Source organism: Cupressus sempervirens, chromosome 1 (genome assembly GCF_028749045.1).
Source record: "Cupressus sempervirens isolate cs-2001-9-10 chromosome 1, ASM2874904v1, whole genome shotgun sequence".
Lineage (NCBI taxonomy): Eukaryota > Viridiplantae > Streptophyta > Pinopsida > Cupressales > Cupressaceae > Cupressus > Cupressus sempervirens.
The window spans coordinates 325,337,360-325,358,147 of record NC_143118.1 but is presented as its reverse complement, the minus strand read 5'-3'; the positions used below and the strand labels follow the sequence as shown (position 1 = coordinate 325,358,147).

Genomic DNA, 20,788 nt, shown 5'->3' with positions numbered 1-20,788 from the left:
TTACATCCCTGTAATATATATGTCCTTGTTAGAGGACTAGACCTTGTTAGAAGCTTCAACCTGTAACGCCCCGCCAAGGGATCCAAAAGAATTAACCTAAGGTTTCACTAAGTTTGCTAAACTTTTTTTTTTTTTTTAAAGTAAGAAAGTATGACATACACATCAAACACATAGTAGCGGAAGCAATAACATGTAATCATCGACAAACATACATTGCAAGTTACATTTCTTAAAGATCCGAAGACGTTGAGTCACGTTTAAATTTAATTAATTCTAAGTCTAACAACTATCACATACATATAAAAGAATAATCAGAAACTCCAATGTCCATAATATACATTTGTTCCGAATGCTCCTTGGCAAATTAATTCGGAATGCTCAATCATCCACTGTACATGTCACAGGGTATGAAAGGCTTAAAAGAATATACATATGTAAAGATAAAGATACAACATCCTCAAATCCATGATACAAAGTACAGTGAAAATATATATGAAATTATTCCCATACATGATACATCCATACATCCATAATGATAACACATCTATCATAAAATCTAACCATCCATCATAATAATCCAAGAACATAGCGAAGGTAAATGCCAATCACGAAAACTCCAGCCACGGTGACCACGGAACGGATCTCAATGGTAAGAGTAAAAGCACTACCACTTGACCACGTGGAACCTAAATGGTCCACTCCCACCGCGCTGAGGAGATAGTCTCAAGTCCCAAATAGGATAACAAAACCTATAATCAAAATTACTCTCTAAGTCCAGGAAATCCTATAAGTATGCTAACTCAAGGGTTCCTAAAAAGATCGACATCTAAATCTCAGAGGTACTACAAGACATGTAGGAAACCTAATATGCAAGCGGGAAAGTGTCATCGCAAAAGTCATGTAGAAGTTACCCGAGCAATCCCTTAGGAATCCCGGGTCCCTACTGATCCTGCGGCCACTAGTATCCTCTCGTACTGACGAGGCATACTATGGAATGCAAGGTCGTAACCAAGCGTTCTCTCTACCCCATCCTAGTCTGTACTAGCACTCATGGCATGGGAGAGAACATACAATTATCTTGTTAGGTTCATTTTCTCTCATTTAGTTTAAATGTTTTCACTTATTAAAAACAACTTACAATGGGTTTCTCAAGGCAGCCTCTTAGGGCTCCGACCCCCATTGCAAGCCACTTCTCGACTCTACACATAGATAACCTACCCTAGCTCATGAACTCGTAAATCAAAGAATCATAATAAAACCACCTCAGTCCTATACAAGCAACTGAAAAACATCATTAAAAGATAATCCACAGAATTACATCAGTTCTTCATGAGCAACAGATAACATCAAATAGTAATCATGTAATCACGATAGTCCTCTATCAGCAACTGAAGGCATCAATGATAAGTCACAAAATCCAATGGTTCTCTAATGAGCAACCATAAAGTAATACAAGTATAACTGATCAAGACTCAAAAATGGTTAAGTTAGGTATTCTCAAGTACATACACCTCAGCTTTACACAAAGAAACTGGAAAGCAATAACAAACAGTAACACAATCATGTCATAGAGCACTTCATCACATTACCATGGTCAGGTTAAGAAAGATCGAGACCAAATCATCATGACATCACATTCACCACCCCGAGCCTCTGGTAACAACCTGAACTGGTCAACGCTAAACCAACCCCAAAACATTCAAAGTACAAAGACAACATCAAAGTCTCAAAGATTGGATCTGAAAGTATATTGTTTGAGTTAAGGTAAGGTTTATGTTTCAGTTTAATGTCAAATTCAAGTAACTAGGTTTTCTCAACTACCCTTTACGATTATCCCTTTTCTATAATAACTTTCATTAAATCAATATCGAAATTTATAATTTAGTCAAATAAAATTCATTATTAATTAACTAATTAAACTAATTTTAATTAAATTAATCAATAATCATTTGATCTAATTACTTATTTTAATCTAACCATTAATTGTTAATTTATTAATATTTAAGCAAAATTATTAATAAATTAAAATTTACAAACTATGTCTATGCATTTAATATTTATTTATTAAATATTAATAAAGTTTAAACTATTATAAAATTAAATATATTATAATTTTATTATTTAAAAATTTTAAATAAATAAAATTTGTTTTAATAAATTAAAAATTATATAAATAAAAAAAAAAAAACAAAAACAAAAATCGAAATTCCAAATTGTTCATGCCATCACGTTTATAGCCCGTCGGCTTGGCCGCAGGCCTGCGGTCGCAGGGCCTGCGGCGGCAGGTACTGTCGGCCTGCCGACAATGGGGGGCGGGTACGAGGTGATTCCCTCCCCCCCCCACTATATATTATTATATTTTATATATATATATATTTTATTTTTTTTTAAATTTCAAATATAATAAAAAAAATCCAATTTTATTTTTAAAAAATTATTTTTTGTTTAATTTTCAATAAAAACAATTTTTTTTAAAGGATATATATATATATATATATATTTATTTATTTATTTATTTATTTATATCTAGAACTTTCAATTTCATTAAAACAAAATCCTTACTAAATTAAATCTTAATTTCTAAATCAAGAAAACAAGGGTTCTAATTAATTCATCCAGTCTCCATGGATACAGAAATTATTGACGAACAATTAATAAATTCACAATATTGAAAGCTTAAAACTTTCATCACAGAGAATTCAGATCTACAAACCCCAGACACGAAGAAGGCAGAAGGGATAATTGCATATTTGATGGATAATAAAAAACACAAGACCCTACCTGATCCTAATGCTATTATGCAATCTCCAGGAACTGTATGCAAATTCACTCTTCTCAATAACCTTCCCCTCGAAGACTTTCTTCGTATCAGCCTTCTGAAATTTGCTTCCAAAAATTGTCTCCCCAAAAATTCCCGTCCAAATTCGTCTCTCTCAAAAATGAACCCCCAAAGTTGTGATAAGCAATTTCTCCTCAAATCGGGGCACTAATTGTGCGTTTACCCCAGAAGACTCTTTGCACAACTCAGTTAACTCCAAATTAACTTTTATTATCTTTTCTTATTCTTTTGCATTCAACTTTCATGCACATTAAGTTGAATTATTAAATAACTTTATTTAAAATTTCACTTGACTTCTATTCTTAATTAATTTATTACTTTAAATCTTATGTGCACTTTTAAGAAATTAAAATAACATTATTAATTTCTATAATTTAATCTTTTAATTTAATTCTTATATTTAAACTCATGTTTAGATCATGCGATCTAAAATTCTTAATAAATTAATATCTTTCAACTTTTAATTTATTTTAGAACTTAATTGATAACATATTTAATTAATTTAAATAACAATAATATTTAGCATTTATTTAAAAATGAACTCCAAATATATTATTATTAAATTAAATAAATATTATCCTGTTCTAAATATATCTTTGAACTTTAATCTCCAACTTTAATTCTTTTATTTAATTAATTAATTAATTAAATATAAAGATATCATAATAATTCTCTATTAAATTAAATCATTAATTAATCTTTTTTTTTAATTAGACTTAATTAATAGAAAATACACCAAGGACTCATAAAGCAACATACGAAAACCCATCATAGAGAAATACATACCAAAACAACAAAAAGGGTTATAATCACGAAATTACATCATTTGATGCATTCGGAGGGTACTTAACTCAGATACTTGTCCTAATTATCAATTAGGACAATTGGCTAAAGGGTTTAGGATTTGGACTTAAGAATTTATCTCCCCTCTCTTACCATTGAGACAGTGCGATAGGGTACGCTCATCCTGACAATTCAGGGAAGTCGATACCTAGTACCTGCAACCTGCATAAAATCCACGCATGTACAAACACAATATTCTAAGCTAAACAGACAATAGCAAGAAGTGGTGCATCGTGTAGATCTCGACTAGCAGGTGACTACGACTCCCTTCCTTAACCATATCAGGAACACCATACATAAATAAAACAACACGCACACCATACACATGCAGTATGGGGTAAGTATCCATAAGAAGCACATGAAATAATAAGCCATCTAACTAATCATCATCGATAACTGAAACCATTGAATAATCATCATACATGCATGAAATATAGAGTACCAAGTAATCTCATCATATAATAAACTGAGTGTAAACATCATCTGATAATCTCTAAAATAATAATACTACTCATCAAACATAAATTGGCCTAAAAGAGTTTGGCAATCATATCATAAATGTAGCTCGAAAATGTAAACTAGGGGCAGGCACTACACAACCATGTTAGGAGTTGTTACAATACAAAAGAGCAAGATTAGCCCATTGCTCAAACATGTATATACAACTGCACAATGTTACCAATAGCGATAGATACAAAAACCTTTCATTGTGTGGATATCTTCAACATCTGATCATTCTTTATAGTTCTTCAAATTTTACACACAACTGCTTTGCTCTACTCTAACATCAAATTTGCATCTTTTTCAAGCATATTGAGTGCCAAAATAAAACCATATCATTACAATACAATGTCATACTTCGCTTAACAAAATTCCTTTCCTTTATACCAAAACTTTTAGTCTTGTCAGCATTGTGTTGCTCGATACTTTGCTAAATCTTTAAGATACATTCTAACATCTAGGATGTCGTCCCAACCTTAATGAGTAATTATTTTGGTAAACCAAAATAACTCTTTAATTAAAATGTCATTATACTATTGTTTCCTGATAAATCTGTGATAACTTACATTGTACTCCTTATAAGCTTTAGCACTCTTCCACATGTGTTGTATGTTGTCCATATTATCTTCCTTTAACTACAAAAGAAATCAAGTGCCTCTAGTGAAGTGCGTCAAACCAAAATGTCCGACTGTTCACTATTTTCATTTACCATACTTAGACAATTTTCTAAGTTTCTATACTTCAAACTTATTCTTATCTTCTACCATCTCAAAATAGATTGTATGTTGCATAAATGACAACCCTAATACATTGCATTGGTCAAAATGCTGACAATTATCAATGTTCATTCTTCTAATGATAAGAAATCAAATTCTATGTATGAGAATATTGAAAAGAACGCTAGAGCTCACTTGATACCACCAATAATCATTCTAAAGATACCAACTTCAAAATTTTGATAGCAATAAGACTACTTGTACAAACCTACCAAATGTGATGTCACTAGTCATTATCTCTTAACCTTAAATCTAAGATTTTGGACTTTAAAAAGTTGGTGAACATTCCTTAATTCAACTCTAAGGTAATGCATTAGTCAACTGCTACCCTCTTTCTACTACTTGGTAAGGAAAAGGAAAAGAATGACAAGGAAAGCAATCATAAAGAACTTTACAAGTTCTCACTTTAGACTAGGACCAACTCTCCAATTAAGTTCTTATTCTTAACTTTTTGGAACCTTTTAGTACATTTGTTTTATACTTATAATTTTAATTTTAAAAAGAATCATATTAAAACTATTATAAAAACTATGATATTTATGTGGTGTAAAGAATTGATTTTCATACCCATTAACTATTTTCTAATATGGTCAACACTTTAGTAATACTTCCAACATCCCAAAAAAAACATAATTATCCTCTCCAATGTTTTCTTGAGATGATTTTATTTGCATTGAACTTTTGTTTCATTTGTATATCTTGTTTCGACGATTTCCTATTTAATAATTAATTGGAGAAGGGTGTGTTGAATTCTCCCGCTAATAGTGGGCAATGAGTTGGATTATCTTTTTCCAGTCACCTGTCTGTTTGAATACATCAAGATGTACGCCATCGTAGACCCTTGAATTTGCTATCTTAGATGGATTATATATCTGTATAAAAAAATGTGTTCTTTAAAGCTGAGTAATTGAATCAAATGACAGAGTTCCTAAATTTTGTCTATTGGGCGGGTTTATACCCTGAGCAGGTCCATTGATGTTGTTCAAAGTTCTTCGGAGTATTTTGGCTACACATGGTTCTATGACTATTAGATCTTTTATTATTCTTCGCTCCTATTTGAGTAGCTGCGTGTTTCGCGTTTTCAGCCTCTGGGATGTTCGCTCCTTACTGTTATATCTTCACTTCATGTAAGTATTTTCTATATTAATTGTACTAGTTTCACAACCCCAAAAAATCCCTTCATTTACATGATCTGTATGATACTTGTCTTAATGTCTCTTCGTGTCATGAATGACAAAATGCTGCAATATTCCTGATTGTCTTAACGTCTTTTGGCTTGTGACATGAAAGACAATGCCTCGATATTATTTTGCTTGACGTTAAAGGAATTTTATGAAACATCCCTACAACGCCGCCAGCTAATAAGTTATTTCGCATATAGAGTTATAAAACTTTCTTAGTGACCTTTCAAAATGTTGGGTATTAAAAAAATAATCCACAATCTGAACGTTTTAATCATGGTAAAGCATTATTTACCCACTTGATCAAAGCTAGTGGGGACTAGATTCTGTGGCTGAACAAATTCAAGAACACTCCACCCTTCGAATAAAAATAGACAACTCTTGTTGACAAGATACAAGACTGATTAGCCAAAAGAAGGGTGCTACTAATATTTGGCATATAAAACTTTATTACAAACAAATGCTGAGGGCAAAACTTTCTGCAGTACATTGATTTTAGTTTTCACTTTTATTGTAAACTCTCCATTCGCAATTCCTCTCAACGTTCCATAAAAGTTTCAGTGGACAATTTTTTTCCATGAGTACAGTAAAAAGTCTTTAAACTCACTTGGACAGTAGCATTAAAAATCTTTTAAATTAGTTAGGTCGTAATCTTGGTTGAATACATCAGGGTGCTTAAATGTAGACTATACAGAGTCTTTAACTTGATGAGCACAGATATTTACATCCATGACTTTTAGTTGGTCTCACAGAAATTCAGGATAGTTTGATTATGCTGAACAATTTGTACAGAATACGCAAGATTAATCTGGTAATCCTGTTTGATATGCACTTTCAGGCCAACTTGTTCATACACTTTGCTTGCCCGGTGGAGGACCTTTAATGATGTGCTTCTGAAGTAGATCAATGAATAGTCCGTACAAAGATTTTTATTGGTTGAACTGGTATGCCATGGATAGTAACATTGGTCCAATTGCAGATGGCCATTTGGCAGCAAATCAATGCAGACTAGTAACATAACCCCTTCACAATAGAGTTAAATTACCACGAACTCATTTAAGTTTCTCTTAGGTGATTCATGTGAATTGATGGAAATAGACCTCCACGTACCTGCCAAATTGAGGACAACTGAAGCATCTGCAAGAAACCCACTCATTGTAAACCTTTGGTTGGAAAAGAAGATATAAAAGGAATCATCTCTAAAACACGCCCAATTAGGAAATCACTGACTACATTCCTGGAAAATCTTTAAACATCTAGACATTTTATCAAAATGCATCATGACAATAAAATTAAAGGTTACATCACTAAACCTCATACCAGCACCATTAATTGAGGCCTGTAGATACTATTGTCTTTTCAGTTTCCATGAAAATATATAAACCTCTGATTAGCAGGTCCCAAAGCAAGCATTATTGAAGACAGTTTCTGAAGAATCGTATTCCCTGCAACATGATTTCAAAAATCATATTTGATAAGATGAATCAGAAATAACGGTGATCTAGAAAAGGGATGAAAGTGGAGAAGGAGATATCATGTCAGGTAAAGTAGGTTGAGAGCCTGTATACCTGTAAGGCAAACACTACATTTCCTTCATCAACCTTCAAGGTTACTCTCCTGAGTCTGTCTTCTCGGGATTGACCAAGGTTGAGAAGGCCCTAATTAGCAAAGTACAAATGAGCATTATACAATTAATGCAATACTTTCATAACTTCTCAAGACGATATGTTTGGCATTCCATGACCCTTGGGGTATGTGTATCATACCTGATCACTAAGCACCCTACACATGCTCGAGAACTCAGGCACAGTAAGAGGGTGCATGGATGTGGTTTTACAGAAGTCCAAATATGCTGCATTCAGCTGCATTGGAAACATGATAAGCTGATGAAATGAAAATTTCATGAACATCATAATTAAGTATATCCAATTTGAAAAGCTATCAAAATATTGTCTTAAAAATTCACCGAACAAAAACATCAGTTAATAGATACTCACATATGTGAAAAGAATTTAATCATTTCAGTAACCGCATACATCGATATATAATCCTTTGAGTATACACTGGAATTTGCTTTAAAAATAATATATTAACTGCCTTATGTTTAACAATATAGAATGCCATGTAAGATTCAATAAATAAGTTCACAAGGCAAGTTGAACAACCTATGCTTCATTTTTTGAACACTTGAAAAATAATTGACTTTGTTTTTTCTATGGAAGGCATCTTAAACTTACAAAATTAACATTGAAAGTTTTGTCCATAATAGGAAATGCGAATATCTGGCTTTGCCCCCAGAGGGAAAAAGACCACATTTTGCTGCAGAAAATTTGTTTTCCTTGGACGTACGGAACTAAATGCATTTAATGCAAAAGAGAGATACCATATGATTTACTCTCCCAAAGCAAAAATATAACATCCTTATTGGATCTTGTGTAAACTTTCACCAAATTCATGGAAATTGAGAATATCGTGATGTCAAAAAAAAACCAAAAATAGTCCGGTCAAACAGGATGATATTAGTAAAGATAACAGCCAACCAGAGAATCAAGCAATGGGCCTCATCCTTACAAACTGAACATTAAAAAAGTAAAACACAAATTGAATTGCTTTGCAAGAACAAAAAAATCATTAGTCTACTCCAAGATTGGTGATAATACCAACAATCCTCACATGGCAATGGAGACACGTTCAAAAAAAAAATCCTAGCAGCCCTTGGAAAAAGGACTGGAGATTAAATCCAAACTAAAAACTAGATCTGACACAAATTTAAAAGTTAAATAAATGGAAACTGCTTGGATTCAGGACCATCAGTATCATAAACTAGTTTCCTTACACTTTTAAATGGGAACTGGAACAAACTAAAGCTTAAAGCTTCTCACTTGTATTCACACTTGTGTTGAAATAAGAACTGGAACTAATTAAAGCTTCAAGCTTCTTATTTGTGTCGACATTTATGTTATTCAAGCTAATAAGAACTTTGCAAAACCTCTGAACTATCACTCGCGATCCTCATCTATAAGATACCTTATTCCCATCCTTGCAGACAGGCAATGCCATGTGTTTACTTAAAAGCTCTCACTGAATTGGGATGCTCAAGGATATATAACAGGTAGTTGGCATAGAAGGAAAGCAGATCATCAAGAAACTCTATTTAACTATGAAGAGAGGCAAAACAAAAGATATGCTTCATTCTCGCCATACAATTGGCATTTTACTATTCAATTACTAATCTTTCAGTGGCATTTGTACAAATTTTAAGTGACAGTAATAAACACCAAAAATGAATGACATCAAGATTTCAATTCATCCTTTAACAAATATCTAATGTTCTTATGCTCCATTAGATGCCAAGCATATATGATATGGTTGCTTTTCAAGAACTAAAAAAACAAGTTCTTTATCTTTACCTCCCCTAATGTAGCATCCTTCTTGCCACGCCGAAAAAACTTGACTGCTGAACAGAGCACTATCTGCAAAATAAATGATATCTATTATAAATTATATCCTAACAAATTTTGCTACCCCTGGGAAAGTCATTAGCACAAGAATTACAATCATAATTTAATACTATAAAGAAACTGTTCTATGATACTTTTTTGACTCAATATGTTATAATCCCTAATAAAAGTATTACAAGAAAATCACAGTTAATAAATAATCAGAGCAACATGTATAATTGTGAAGTAATGAAATCCAAATGCTTTGCATAGTTACTAGAAACTTTGCATTGCACCCCAGACAATGTTTCAAAGAGCAAAAGACATGGAAGTTTGTGTTTGGATATGCAATCAATGCACCCCATGAATTCACTGACTAAAGATTTCTGTCATAAACATTTCCACTCCTTCACCTTTTAGGATGGGACACTCTACCAAAGGTACTATTCATTGCTTTGCAGCCCTCCAATGAATAGCTTCAAAATTCGTTTGCAATTTTAATTACATCTTATGAAAGCCTTTTGTTATTATGCCTTGTTCCAATTTCATATGATACCATTATTAGGTTTGATTTTTAGGGCTTCTCGTGTTGGAATTGCTTCTTTTAAAATAGTCAAATAAGGATAACTGTATATCATAGATAACCTAATAATTAAGAGGTGTGCAAAATCATTCCGCTTAATGAGAAAGATCATGCTCTAAAACCCAATTCTAGACAACATACAACCCAATGACATGTAGTGAATCAACCTGCTCATTAATTGAATGAAATTGGTTTATATAACTTTTTACTTGGTTTAAGGTTGCCAGATTATTTGTGAAGGTAACCTTGCAATATATGCAGTATAGAAGAAATACATCCCCATGTAAGGTATTATAACACATCAACTGAATATAGAAATAAGGTTGTAAAGGAGAAACTAATTGGTTCCTTCACTGCAGTATCCTTTAGCGTGAACAGAATGCATCTGTGGTGCATCAGAGTTCAATTCAAAAAAAATTGTTTTAAAAACATGCTTAAGCTCCAGGCTCACTTGTTAGACCTTAGGACTCATATAAGTACATGTAAATAAGTTTCAAAGAAAAAGAACAAAACAGGTTTGTGCTAACAGTTGATATTGAATAGATAAGCCCAGAAAACTTTAATTTAAAATCTCCCTAGGCTGGGTCCAAAAGAAGTTTCTGTTCAAGAGAAGCACTTGCAGCAAAATATTGAAATGTGTGTATTGAAAAAGCATCCAAGTTTTATAATTATAGCATGAAGAGATTTCCACAATCTATTATTTAGATGGATGCAGCTTTTTCTGGATTTGACTGTGCAGTATTTTTGCATCAACTTTTTGAATCACACTTCATGATCCATCTTATTGTTTCCTCTTGCTCTGCTCATCCCGATGGGATGGATCTTAGTCTTGTTCTTCTCATCCTAATGGTGGATCTCAGAGTGTGATTCAAAACGTTAATCCAAAATCACTGCACACAATCAAATCTAGAAAAAGCTACATCAATCTATAAGATTTATAATGTAAAAGCTCAATTTTGTCTCTTCCACGTGCTAACAAACCCAGTTAGTAAATAATGTCGATGGAAGAATGCCACTCAAATAAGATATACCTGTTGGTGTTGTGGTAAAGACTGTATGGTGTCAACAACAGCAGACCGGAATGTTCTTGCCAAAGCTCTAGCCATATGATCAATTCTTACCTACAATACAATATTACAGCATTTGATTAGTAATCATTTTTTGCTGTTATTGTCAATGCGGCCATTTTTTAAGCCAAATCATCAGCTTAATATGAATGAATGTGATTTGTAGCTACAGCAATAGTAGAGACACTGTATGCAAATCAAACACTATATCTCACACAGCAATGCAGGAATCAAGAATCACCTGCAGGCTGTCAGCTGTGAACATTTTCCTATACAAAGTATTTGTTAGCCTAGGCATAAAAAACTTATTTGAACACTAGCCTAGCCTACAAATGGCCAAAACTTATAAAACAATGGCAATTATGAGGTAGGATTGACTACCATATACTAGAATTCCATATACACTGCCAATATCCATGCAATATTCATATAATCTACTTTGGTTTCTAAGCGACCTGAACATAAAACAGTTGACAAGCAGAATCCCATATTAGCCTCAAGTACTCACCATGTGCATTTCACACTTTGTTAATTTGCCTTCAATTGACAAACCTGGATCACCAGGCAGCTTTTCAAAAGAACTGTTATCAGAGGAATAGACTGCATCAGCTATTTCAGCTTGAAGCATTTCAACTGCATCTCTGCAATTAGCAAAATCATGAGGCATTGTGATGGAAGTTTTAAACACTAGTAAAAATAACAGTCTTTCAAGAAATTTATATTGAATGCTGTTAGTAATAACTAAATAATATGAAACCTCCAAAAATAGAGCTTCAAAAACAATTCCACATACATTTGGAATAATCACACATCAAAACTCATATACATTGTGAAATGCCTTGAGTGTCAAGACTTTTGATGAGCATGATATTGTTGTTGAAACATTTATGTACAAAATGAAAGATTTTCTTCACTAGATCCAACTGCCATCAGTTTCTAATAAATCTAACAATTAAAATATACATATAGCATTCAGTGGAGATAGTAGACCTGCAGACATGAAGAGCTTTCCTCATATCCCCTGATGCAGCAGCCACTTTCTGCAACACCCCACGATATTTTTTAAAGAAAAAGCAGATTTTCTGGTACTATAATAAATACTTTCAATCACAAAAACATATTATCAGTTGCCAAGCTCCTGTGTAATTTTAAAAATAAGCAATTCTGTTATTATCAATATCGTTACGTTGTGTGTGAGCATGAACTATCAAAGAAATGATCTCAATGCATGTCACTCCTTTCTAAGAAGGACTTAAACTATACAATTTTTTCTTATTCTACATTCTCTTTCTAGGTATGTTATTAAGATTATTTTGCTGCATTATAGTATCAAAAGAATGAAGGCAATTTAAAACTGCTTATGTTCTCAAATATTCTGAACAAAAGCTCATATAAACCATTTTTCCACTAAACTTGGGAAAACTAATGCCATTTTGAGCACTAGATTGAAGATACAACATATCAGAGATCACAAAAAGTGTTACAAGGATAGTTATGTCCAAGAAAAAAATTATGATAAGACCCAGGTATTTGAGTGAATGTTACAATAAATAAGTAGTCTCCCATGCATTTCTGGCTTTAGAGGCTAAGACTATAAATAGAACTCAACTGCTGGAATGTTACAGTTGCTAACATGGCCATACTAATCAATTCATAAATATTACATCAACTAGAACTCAATTTTTGTGATGTGTACTTCATAGTTGAAGTGTAGAGTCTTAAAATCACCTATGCTAGTTACTGTTGTCTAGTATAATATAGACGTGGTGGCACCAAACTATGGAATTTTAGGAGGCCTGCAAAAGAAAACTGTGTAGGGCATGGATAAAGACATCACTTTGAGGACTTTCAGCAAAACATCTATCGCATATTTCTTTTAAGTAAGATTCATAGATCAAAAGTTTGATGGGTGATTGTTGTGACTGTAAATTTAACAAATGCCACTAGCTGCCAATCAAAATTAGAGAGAAAAAATTTGGCAAATCCCAATCAAATTTAAAGACAAATTCGGTGAGAGAACCAGCATGACTCAAGACTTAAAACTGATGCAAGACTAGCTAGACTCAAGAAAGATCATTTCCGGGCAGAGTAGAGCAGATTCCTACAGTAACCAAGAAGAGTTGACCAACAGTATTAAGGAACCCAGGTAAACATCAACCAACTGCATTAATGAACAAAAAACCAAACTGTATGCCTACCTTGAAATTCAAAGTTCCTGCAACATAATATTTAATCACAAAGCTCTGTCCTGGAAATGTTGGACTTGTTATGATTGTTTGGATTGCTTGTGAAGCTTCTCTAGAAACAATAATGCAAACACGTATATAGAATTACAGGGACTCTGCAGATCCTTTGGTCTAAAAATCAGCTCAGATTTCAGTGTAAAGAAGGTCCTAATATTACTTACTGAGATCTTTTAACTTTATACAACCAAAGCAATAGACTGAAAGTTTAATTGGAAGGCAAAAACTTGAAACTCTTCATGAGAGGATTGGAAAGTCATTTCATTATTGGCATGCTCACTTTGGAATTTGGCATACAAGATAGTTTTCAGCCAAAATCATGGAAATCCTTTTAGTTGATTAGTTTGAAACCCTTAAAAGCCTGTATGCTTGATCTGCCTCAAAGACACTCACATTCTTCGTTAAGTTTAGGACTGAATGCATGGCTTCAAATTAATTAGGCTACAAGTTTTGAAATGTAACACAGTGAAAAAAAGGTGTAATTAAATGACAAAGGCCATAATGTAACAAAGGTGAAAAAAATGTACATTTAAATGACAAAAGCTGTAATTATAGCATAGATTCTTTCCACATAAATTGTTTATCCAAAACAGAACAGAACTCACCCTTGCACAAAGCTCCAATGACTGAGGTTGAAAAGCTTGAAATGGAAGATCCTAAAACCAAAAAGACATTAATAAGCTACAAGAAGCTCTAAAGGCTTTGTCCCAATACAACATAAAAAATGTTTCTTAAATGGAAAACATAATAGCAACAACATTATTTACTGTACTTTGACAAATATATGTCAGAGTGCATATGAACAGTTACCAGCAGAAAGGATGCAAAGCCATTCAAATCACAATAGATTACCTTCAATCTTTGCTGAAGTATCTTAAGTATCTGATCTTTTGAATAGGCACGAAATGTCATAACAAGAGGTTTACCTGGTAGTTCAAATATTAAATAATAAAGTTCATATCAGAAGACAAAACACCTCTAAATTAAAAAATGAGGCAACAGACTATATTTCATGATAGAAAAATTTTAATCAATGCTGGCAATCAAGTGTCTAATTACCATGGTTATGATAGCATGCATTTTATTATCTACAAAATGTCAGACATGGTAATATCATTTCCTAGTTAATGAATCAGTTCACCGTGATTTGACATTTTATAAATAAATTATTAGATTAATTGAGACAACTACATATTCCACAATTAAAACTCTTTTTAGGATTGATAAACCAAAACTAGGCTTCTGATATCTATTAATCTTAGAATTACATTATTTCTTTGAGTTGAATGAAAGTCCAAGGATATATTTCGTCCATCTGTGTATGGAGATTTATCAAAAACAAAGAAATTTCAAGAGCTCATACAGTTTAGAGACTGCAACTTGGGAAGAAGCCGATCAGTCAAGTCTATTGCATTTGAGATTCCTGCAGGAAAGAGCAGAAAACTATTAATTCTATGAACGGTTTGGTAGAAACTTTACATAAAATCTCAGTGTTTTGCAGAAGTAACTAAAATGAAGGATTTGCTTACACACTCCTACTCGACTTACCAATTAGCATACATTGTGAATTCGGGAAACTAGGAAGCCTGAAGAGATCATACAGAATCGATTGATCTCGACTAATAAGAAAATCCATCTCATCGACAACCAGCAGCCTTTTTATAAGAAATCATTGAAGAGTTCAGTAAGAAGTTTGTTTTAAAAAGATAAAGAATCCCAACAATTACAGTGACGTGTATATATCATTGATAACTGACAGAATTGAATGAATTCTTGTAAAGCAATCTGATGTCATCTCATATCAATATCTTTATCAAGGTTCAAAAGACAAGTTGCACAGGTTGAAGCAATATGACTGAATTGATGCAAGAAAAACTAAAAGAAATGCTTTGCAGAAACAGCAACAACATTACTCACGTCATTTTTGATGCATCTGTTTTTTTCTTCTGGCATAATAAACTTTTCAACTCTTCAAATGGTGAACTATATGTAGAGTTCTTTTTCCTTCCTTGGCATTGTTCTAGTATCTAGAAGAAACAGTTCCAGCATATAAGATATTAAAGATTACAGACCAATCTTGTACAGTTCAAAGTTCTGATTTAGATATCATTTGATATGTCTAAATCTGCTGTAAATGTGTACTGCCAAAAAAACATATTTTACGTGGAAAATTCTCATTTTCTATCATACTCACCCGTTTGAATATGTCTGAAGTGTTTGTCAAGGATGTACAATTCACAACCACTGAAACTGGGGGAGGAATCCTAGCCTGCTCATGTTGAAATGCAAATTTCAGAACGCAAGTCACAAATGAATTGACTAAATTCACATATGGTATTTCTTAAAAATGCTATAGACATTCTGTACTATACAATTCACATAAAATTGGATTATGCTAAGGCAATATAAAGTCATTACAAAACCGCCCAAACATGTCTAGGAACTGTTTTATCCTACAGTAGAGTTGTAGATTATAACAGTAAATTCAGTATCCACTTCACAAATGCTAGCAATGAACTTCAACGCACCTCTTTAGCCCACTCCACAGAAAGTGATTTAACTTTCTCCAATAGCAAAGACTTTCCAGTTCCTGGGCATCCACATACATACAAACTTCCAACTTTTCCTTTTTCTATACATGTCTTGCAGAAATCAAATAACTTTTTCTGCTCTTCTTCACGGCAGATAAGTGATTTTGGCACTTCAGATAAATGCAAAGCTGTCTTCACCGCAAGAATATGTGAGGGATCTGCAATAAAGAAAATGAATCAATACTCTTTTTATATAAATTCCGAACAATTTCAAGATGTTACTATTGGAGCTCAATAACCAAAGACACAAGAACTATTAAAGACAACTATATCTATGAGGAAGTGCAATACCAGTAGGATTCCAACTTGGTATCTGGTTGGTTAAATTATTTAGTCTCTTTCTTGGAGACTTCGGAGATCGAGAAGCATCAACTTCCACTCTTGTTACCTATCAATCAATAACTTACAGTTAATTATCTTCTGAATCCAGAACACCAATTGAAAACTAGATTAAAAATTCACCTTCCATGCTACCACTTTTCACGCTTTCTTTGGCAACTACTCTTACAACTGAAGCAGAACGACTTAGATTCCAGGGAACATTCAATGGACAACACTCTAAATTAATTTAATTAGGATGTTATATGTACAAAACACCATAAAATAGCTTCAGAAATGGAAATAGCATACATAAAGTCCAAAGTCAGTTTCACTATATGTTCATTGCAGTCTCTAGAGATCAGTAGCTGTCTGTACAGCCTTTCAGTCTCAAACTATAGATGTACAACTGGGGAAAAAATTGATTCAGCCCTATGGGCATTGAAATTCTAAAAATCTAATCTCTGCATACGTGGCTAACAAGTTTTCCCTGCCTTATTGCGTATTGATTGAGATGGAACAAAGCCGGATGCAGAGAAATCGAGATATTGGCAATCATTGATCCGCGGATCACACCCAACCTCGAGAGAAATCAATTGAGTCCTGCACATGGGTAAACCTAATAGTTCCACGGTACTCTCACCTGTACATGCCTCGAATATGGTCTTGTCTTGCTCTACTGGACCATCTCAGTTACAAATTCCATATAACTCTAAAATCCTAGCAAGTTTCAAACCCTAGAAGTATTGTAACAGGGATACTACCCTGGTAGTAAAATGCACATGGTGCCGTCTTTCCATTAAAATTTGTTTAATATCAAAATACACATTGAGCTGTCATAAGGGTGGCTGTCAAATGATAAAAAAGGCACGTTTGTAAAGAATGGATTTTCCATGTAATGCTAAGTTGTGTATTGATATTAGTCAATTCCCACGTTCCAGGGGTATTTTAACCTACATCTCTAGCATGCAGAGAATCAGTCAAAAGGGATAGTGAAATGCAAAATGCATACGCTAATAAAGATAATAATACAGAAGAGAATGTGTAATTGAACAGTATTGAAATACTGATAAATGAGACAGTATTGAAACTAGATGCCACGCAAACCGATCCAAAAACAGATGGCAAATCAAGGTACTGCTACCAGACGATTTTAAAGCACAACCATAAACTGTAAATGAGTATGCTAATGATAGGAACCGAATCAAAGTCGAACATGAAAATGAACATCGTCGTAATACGAATAAATGACAATGTGGAGCATAGGAGAAAAAAGTATGTCTGTCTCAACGCAAAACTCTTGCAGAAAATTCAAAAACATTAAAAAAAAAAAGAATAAATTAGGCTTGACCGATTTAACTCACCTTTTTCGGTGACCTGATGCTACCAATGCCATTTGTTTGGATTGCAGACTCCATGTTCTGCTTATTCTCCTTTCCAGCGGTACCCTTGCAAGGACTCCTTTTATTTTCTATATTCTCCCCATTCGAAAGAACCCCATTTTCAGATCCCTGGAGGTTTAGACTGCGACGAACTCTGCTGGGGCTCTTTTCCATTTCCAAATCCGATCTCAAGCGCTTTGATTTGGGTGTGGCGCATTCCTCCTCTAGATGCCGTGAAGGGCTTTCTCTGCAGCGCTTCAACCCTAATCCATTGGAGTTGACAACAGTTGCTGGGCTATTAAGCCTAGATGACCTTCTGGGAGTCATCTCTGTTTGGTTTCTAGAGCAGCTCGACAACCGGCTAGGGCTGGATTTGTGTGAAGAAGTTGGTACCGCCATGATCGTTTTACAGGACTCGATTTAACGTCCTATTTCTTTTGTTTGCGATATAAATCTCAAGAATAAAAATAATTGTTCCACAAAAAAAAGTAGTTGGTTTCGTGATGGCGGGAAATACAAGCGCGGGAAGCCCATATATTTCGATACAGTCCGCCAGTTGGCGGGGAGGTGGGAAATTTTTTTAAATTGGTAAGTTTCCTTGTATTTTGTGTTGGCAGTTACCGGTCAATTGGGTGGCTGCCATTTCGCGTAAATATTCGATTTTTGTTGTCAGGAGTCTTAAAAAAGTAAGTGCGTTGTGTTGTATTGGTTTTTTGTTACGTTTATGAAATAAAATTTAAATACTAGTAGCATTTGCATTCAAAAGAGGTGCAATATTTTAGATGATAGCAAGAATCTCGGCTAATTCCAATTTTAGTCTTTATGTTACAAGAGAAGTAATTCAGTCCTACATAACAATTCGAATTGGTCTTAGTCCTTATCTGGGATGTTGTATAACTTTGCATAGACATTGACAATGGTGCTTACCTCCATTTTTTTCTATTTGTGGTGTTTTCATTTTGCAAAATATATGTAGGATCTAGAAGATTCGAGTAGTTTTGTCGCCTCAAGCTTTGTAGGGTGTTCGATGTACATTTGTAAGTAAGTAGCTTGCATCTATCTTTCACCTATATCCTTGGTTATTCGTTGGAACATTTTTTTATTGACGTTTAAATTTGTAAATGTACAACTACAAATGACAAGGGGTAGTTTTTAAAGCATGTGACAGGTCTCTTGTGCCCCTATATCATGTTCTACAACAATCTTTGTCATGAGCTTTTGATATGCTTCAAGGGCTAGACTATCACCTCATTGGATTAATGATATTCTGGCTACCATATTAGTGTAGGTCTTTGATTGTTTCTCTACCTTTGAGGCATACTTTGCAATGTACTTTTATGGGTTGACAATATATGTTAGCTCTCCATATTGATAACATGCCTTGATTGCGTTTGTTCAGCCTATCATCATTTCTTATAGGTTCATATTTTTTCATTCCATCATTGTCGCATGATAAGGTAGAGACATTTTGCTCTTTCTACGAAGCTTTGCAGCAACATTTTAATTTTATCCCTTTCTTTTGGAGACATATTTCCTCTCAACTTTTGTCTTGCCTTTATACAGGGTTAACAATTTCTTCATACTCGTCCTTGGGATCTACAGCAAATATTTCAGTTGTGGTTAACAAACATGGATCATCTAGTGGAGATCTAAACACTGTGTTGCTTATATGAGTTGTGTCGCATGGGTTCCAAGCGCATACATACAAGTCCAAGAATTTTCTTGTAATGTCTAGCTTTGGATAATTAGTCTAGTCGCATTTTTCTATATCCGGTGCATTTTGAAGCCATATAAATCCATGTATATGCATCATTCCTTTATGTTTCCATTCATATATGTACAAATAATATTTTTCTTTGAGTTTTTCAATTACTTCTTCGTGAAAGACTATAAATCATTGATTATAGGTATAGTGTTGTAATGCGTGGGTTGTTGATTATATTTTCCAAACATTGTTTCTTTGATTGCATTTTTACTAATAGACCATTTGTAAACAAGCACTATAGGTCAAAACACTTTGTACCTGTTGCATTAACATGAAGAATGAGGTCAGTGGACCTATTTGATTGATCATGTTTGTTAGCTTTGTATGACACTTGTTCCAATATAGTCTTGTAACCCTAATTGAAGATCTCAAGTGCATGGGTTCCTCAACAAGTTATTTTTTTTATGATTCTTTAGGTGCGTACGCAAAATTTCAATCATAGATGGCATTTTTTCCTCTACATTTATCTTGTGAATACGGTTGTAAGGCTCTAGCTACGATGCTACAGATCATGAGATTGTATATGAAATATTGAAATCATGGATGTCTTCCAAATCTATGATCATGAAATTGCGTCATGTATAATGCAAACTCATGCATCTGCACTTCCATTAGTCATGGTTCTATATGTTGGGGAAGAGGATAAGAAATGTCATATCAAGCAAACTTTTTGTGTTGTATTTGTTTATCAAAAAAAAGTCATTTCTGGCTAGTTGATAATGTCATCCACGATGTCATCCAGGTCTAATATTTTCTTGATAATTTTTAGTTGGTGATGTCTTTTTGACACTGTTATTACGAATAATGGCATGGAAGCCATATCATCTTCAATTGGCTCTTTGTCTATTTCCATTTCACCGTTTGAAATTACAATGTTTTCATCTTCTTCGATAGTTTATAGTAGGCTTGAAATGTTTGTTTGATCCTATGTTGTTCATCAAAGTAATTAGTATCTATTGTAACATCATCATAGTGTGGATCATACCTGATCTTGTACAATAACACATCTCTAACATGGCTTGCACTTACATCCAGCCTTACGTATGCATCCTTTGAAATATGAACATGTATAATTCTTACACTCTTCCTGGAAGTGCCTTTGTCATAGTCGCTATGTCATAGTCAAAGCTGATTTTATGACCTCTATATTTATATTGGCCTGTGAAATCTTGAGTTACTTGTACTATTGGGTTCGCTCATGCAATGGACATTTTTTCCACCTGGATTAATCTTTGCAGCACTAAAGGTTGTTCACTTAG

General features: G+C 33.7%; 1 protein-coding gene across 2 annotated transcripts; it reads right to left on the bottom strand.

The window, feature by feature from the left end:
* Window positions 1–6,755: 6,755 nt before the first annotated feature.
* LOC149577473 (DNA replication factor CDC6B-like) lies at window positions 6,756–18,272 on the bottom strand. Of its 2 annotated transcripts, none has more exons than XM_089823997.1 (17): window positions 17,747–18,272; window positions 16,356–16,452; window positions 16,002–16,222; window positions 15,668–15,742; window positions 15,391–15,500; window positions 15,022–15,128; window positions 14,837–14,896; window positions 14,326–14,399; window positions 14,079–14,129; window positions 12,221–12,270; window positions 11,739–11,871; window positions 11,195–11,284; window positions 9,551–9,613; window positions 7,907–8,002; window positions 7,709–7,798; window positions 7,454–7,585; window positions 6,756–7,277 (listed from the first exon to the last, which is right to left on the bottom strand). In XM_089823997.1, exons 1-16 carry the CDS (start codon window positions 18,161–18,163, stop codon window positions 7,553–7,555), a joined length of 1,767 nt encoding a protein of 588 aa, XP_089680123.1. In that variant the 5' UTR covers window positions 18,164–18,272; the 3' UTR covers window positions 6,756–7,277; window positions 7,454–7,552. The 2 variants fall into 2 exon arrangements, with proteins under 2 accessions (XP_089680123.1, XP_089680117.1); XM_089823991.1 differs by having other exon boundaries at window positions 7,461–7,585.
* Between the last annotated feature and the right edge of the window lie 2,516 nt (window positions 18,273–20,788).

Coding starts and splice junctions, on each gene's coding strand:
- LOC149577473 (XM_089823997.1), bottom strand. CDS start 18,163: ATGGCGGTACCAACTTCTTCACACAAATCCAGCCCTAGCCGGTTGTCG. Junction 14,400..14,836: donor CAAGTTGCAGTCTCTAAACT/GTATGAGCTCTT, acceptor TTGAACTACCAG/GTAAACCTCTTGTTATGACA. Junction 7,799..7,906: donor GTAGGGTGCTTAGTGATCAG/GTATGATACACA, acceptor TTTGCTAATTAG/GGCCTTCTCAACCTTGGTCA.